General features: G+C 40.1%; 1 protein-coding gene across 1 annotated transcript; it reads right to left on the reverse strand.

Moving 5' to 3' along the window:
- Window positions 1-296: 296 nt before the first annotated feature.
- On the reverse strand, window positions 297-3,527 carry LOC104434723 (putative disease resistance protein RGA4). Its single transcript, XM_039306854.1, has one exon. It carries the CDS (start codon window positions 3,525-3,527, stop codon window positions 297-299), a length of 3,231 nt encoding a protein of 1,076 aa, XP_039162788.1.
- Window positions 3,528-4,145: the final 618 nt, after the last annotated feature.

Raw genomic sequence — 4,145 nt, forward strand, 5'->3', positions numbered from 1 at the left:
AGTTGGAGGAGGAGGAGAATGAATTTTCATTGTGTCTAGCACTTTTGGGGATAAAGCAAGAACTTAGTTTAGGGAAATCCCATTGAGGGCCATCCTGATGGAACAACGACGTCGATGTCAATGTTTCCAGACCCTGTAAATACCTGCATCCAAAGATGTGTCCAAACCTTTCACCAATATGTCCATGTCCCCCAATTAAATCAAGTCTCGAAACATAATTCAAAAGTAATTACTCATGTAAATTCTGGGAAGAAATGGTCCACATACCTACAGAAAGAAAAGTAGAGAATGTCTAGTCATAAGTGGTGTTCATAGTATTCGAGCTCGTGAGTTATGTGTGGGATATGAGCAATCTTGTACCAGTCCTTGCCTGCATCCTTTGTGCACCTCTCCTCCAATTTTGGGCAACCTGCGATTCTTAGGTGATTAAGGGACATAAGCCTTCGCATTGCTTCAGGTAATGATGTCAACAAGGGGCACTGGACGATTTCAAGCAATATAAGTGATTGAAGGGCCTTGATCTGCTCTGGTAAAGCCTTCAAATTTAAGCACTTTTTTATAGAAAGCTGCTTGAGATTGACTTGTAGAAGCCACTGTGGGAGAGATGTTAGTTTGGGAACACCAAGGATGTCCACGAACTGAAGACTCTCAAGTCCTTTCAAATCTAAGAAGTTGTCACTTTCGCCTTCGGATAAATCGAGCTCCTCACAATTGGAAAAAGAGAGATGCACAAGGTTTGAAAGATGTCGCGTACCTAGTGAGAGGGAATTTAACTTGGGACATTCACTAATTTCAAGATGTTCAAGTGAAGTGAGACTTTGCAAAAACTTCTCAGGCAAACATTTTAGAAACTCCATTTGCGAGATATCTAGACTCTTCAACTTATTAAGGGCATGTATGCAATTTATCAACTGTAGATCGACCTCCTTCAGAACCAAATGCTCGATAAGTGGAGCTAGTGGCATGGCTTTCAAGTTTTCACAGTGACGGATCTTTAATCTCAATAGACTAGGAAATGATGCTGCTGCAGTGGAGGAATGGTCTGACTCAATGGATTCCAATTCAGTGAGCATCCAAATCTCTAAAGACTTGAGGTGAGGTAGTCGGCCCAGTTGAGGGAGATGTTTACATCTTCCGCATCTTAGCAACCGTACCTTAACTAGATTTGGCAAGAAATCCGTCATCCACTTTGGAAAGGTCTTACCATTATATCTGTTGATCGTCAACTTCTGCAGATTTGAGTGCGGCCTCAGTCCATCTAATAGAGCTTCATCTTCATCGCCAATTGCTGGATCATCAGTATCGAGATAACCCCATCTAAGTATCAAAGATTTTAGAGAATGCTTCGCTATCAAGTCCGCAGCCCTGGATTCTGCTGATGCATCTGTTATGTATCCCAAAGTTTCAATGCTAAGGCTTCCTTTGATGTTATTAAGTCCATTTAGCTCCCTAAGTTTGCAATAATTCTTAGCAAGAGCTTTCTTACTAGGCAAAATGAAGCGTGTTAGCGTATGCAGAGAACTCAGTTGCCCTAGTCCACGTGGCAAAAAACTAAGTCTTGAACAGCCATCTAAATCTAGATTGCGAAGGCTGACAAGCTTCTTTATACCCCTTGGCAATTCTTCAAGGGAACTACAACCGCAAAGATTAAGTGTTTGCAAATGATGCAACCTTGTAATGGAGATAGGAAGCCTTTTGATTTCTTTATTTTGAGAGAGATCGAGATACTTGAGATGTTTCAACATACAGATGGACCTCGGGACCTTCTTGACAATCGTGGCATGCAAATCCAAGATGCGCATCTTCTTGAAACTTTGAATGAGCTGGCACACTACTACTTTACTCGTTGGCTCCTTTTGTTCGATTTCGCCATATGGAGGCACATAAAGAAATGTTCTCACTAGATTTTCTGTCAACCACGAGGTTGGAAGTTTATCCATTGAATCACTAGATACATGACGAGTTCCACGTGTGCATTTTGTGTGATCCCGTGCCTGTTGACACTCGGTCCCTGCAAACTCGGTCCCTGCAACGTTAAGGGCTACATCATGCATCAAATCATGCATCTTGCAAGTCTCCACCTTCGTGATTGGATCCTTCTGAAAATCTTGAAAGAAGCTTTTTGAAAGTAGATCCATGAAATATTCATGAGCAATGTCCTCTACATGTTGACTTCCATTTGATGGCAGAATAAATCCTGCCGCCACCCAAAGATTGACCAAAGTTTGCTTCTTTATCATATAATCCTTAGGAAACAATGAACAGAAATCAAAACATTGTTTCAAATGTGAAGGAAGATGATCGTAACTTAGTTTAAGGATAGACATTATTGAATCTTCTCTTTGAGACACCTGTGGGAGCATGTAATCTTTGAAATGTAACCATTCATCTGTAGTTTTCTTAGAGAATAGTAGATTCCCAATAGTTCGAACAGCCAATGGAATCCCATGGCACTTTCTAACTATCTCTTCGCCAATAGCTAGCAGTTCAGGATCTTGCATCTCTTGATGAGCCGCTCGCAATAATAAATGAAGAGATTCACGTTCAGATAAGCTGCTGAGAGGATAAGGCAAAGCAGTGCCAGTGATCTTCGCAACCAAATCAGAGCGAGTAGTTATTAATATCTTGCTTCCTCTAGCACTTCCCAACAATAAATCTTTCAAGCTTTGCCATTGTTCTTGTGTTACACCCAACAAATCATCTAAAACCAAGAGATATCTCTTTCCCTTAATTTCTCTTCTCAATTCACTTTGCAACCTTTCCATCGAAAACTCAGTGGGTTCTTCCATCTTTGCACAAGCTATCATATGTTTCGCTATCTCTTTCACGTCAAGGTCAATAGAGATACGAACCCACACTTTAAAGTCAAAGCGTTTACTTAATATCTCATCATTGTACAAATAATGAGCAAGAGCTGTTTTTCCAATCCCCCCCGTACCGACAATTGGAAGGATGGAAACTTCTTCTTTCACATGCAAATCCAATAAAAATTCATAAACTCTCTTCTTATCATTCTCTCTCCCTATAAAATCTCCGTTGTGTGTCGAATACATCTCTTCTCTCTTCCTCCTCTCTCTCTCTCCTTGCAAATCCGCAGGGCGCTCGGTCACGGGGAAATTCCTTTCAGCCTTAATGGTTTCTATTCTCTCCCTCGCTGCTCTTACTTTATAACTCATCTTCAGTTTAAAAGCAAGTTGGTTTGAATTTGAGAAAAATGCCCTTACCTCCTTAATCATTTCATTGTGGCCCCTCAATTCTCGTCTTATAGCTTCTATATCAAATTCTTCAAGCAAGTCCTGTATGTCATAGAAAGCATCTTTCAGTTTGTCAAGCCAATCTTGGATTTGGCAATCCCGGTAGTATTGCTCCTCTGCATTATAAAGTACAGCTCGAAGCTCGGAGACTGTGTTCCTGAGGACCTCGAGTTCATGCTTGATGCCCCATAAATTTCCAACCCTTTCTAGAGCTCGAGGAACCAGATTAGTAATGATTCCTTCAGCAATGCTGACGATGACAGCATCCGCCATTTTTGTTCTCTCGCTATGGATCAGAAGATATTAGTCCAGTCAGTCCAAGGCATGAGACTTCTTATAGTATGCATAATAAGTACATGGGACCTAATTTTCAACATCTTTGACAAATCTGATTTTCAACTTCTTTGACTGAGTCGAGTCGCTGAATATAGGAATTCTCATCATCCATGCAAGCCTAAATCAATAATGCATATCGGACCCACGGAGGTCGGGTCAAAGGTCGGTGGTTGGTTTGTCTAATCAAGCCTAATTATATGCTGTTACTCAAGAATTATATCTACTTTTTTTTTTTTTTTCCATAAGAGTTATATCTACTTGAAAGGTGTAGTTATCGGACAAATCAATCTTTTCAGAAGAAGCTAGCCCTTTTGATATATTCATTTTTCTTTTCAGGCTTATCCCAAAACAGTTTTAGAAATCATTCCACAACTCGACTTGATTGGATAGGGACTCTCCCAAATTTTCAAAAAATTGATTAATCCTCAACTTCTACTCTTAATGCACCTGGACAACAATTCGGAGGTTTAAGGAATTTATCGTTTTTGGTTAATCCATGATCTATTGGATATATGTTAAAATTATCATTCAATGAAAGGTTTTGCTTAGTCCATA

This window comes from Eucalyptus grandis, chromosome 2, assembly GCF_016545825.1.
Source record: "Eucalyptus grandis isolate ANBG69807.140 chromosome 2, ASM1654582v1, whole genome shotgun sequence".
Lineage (NCBI taxonomy): Eukaryota > Viridiplantae > Streptophyta > Magnoliopsida > Myrtales > Myrtaceae > Eucalyptus > Eucalyptus grandis.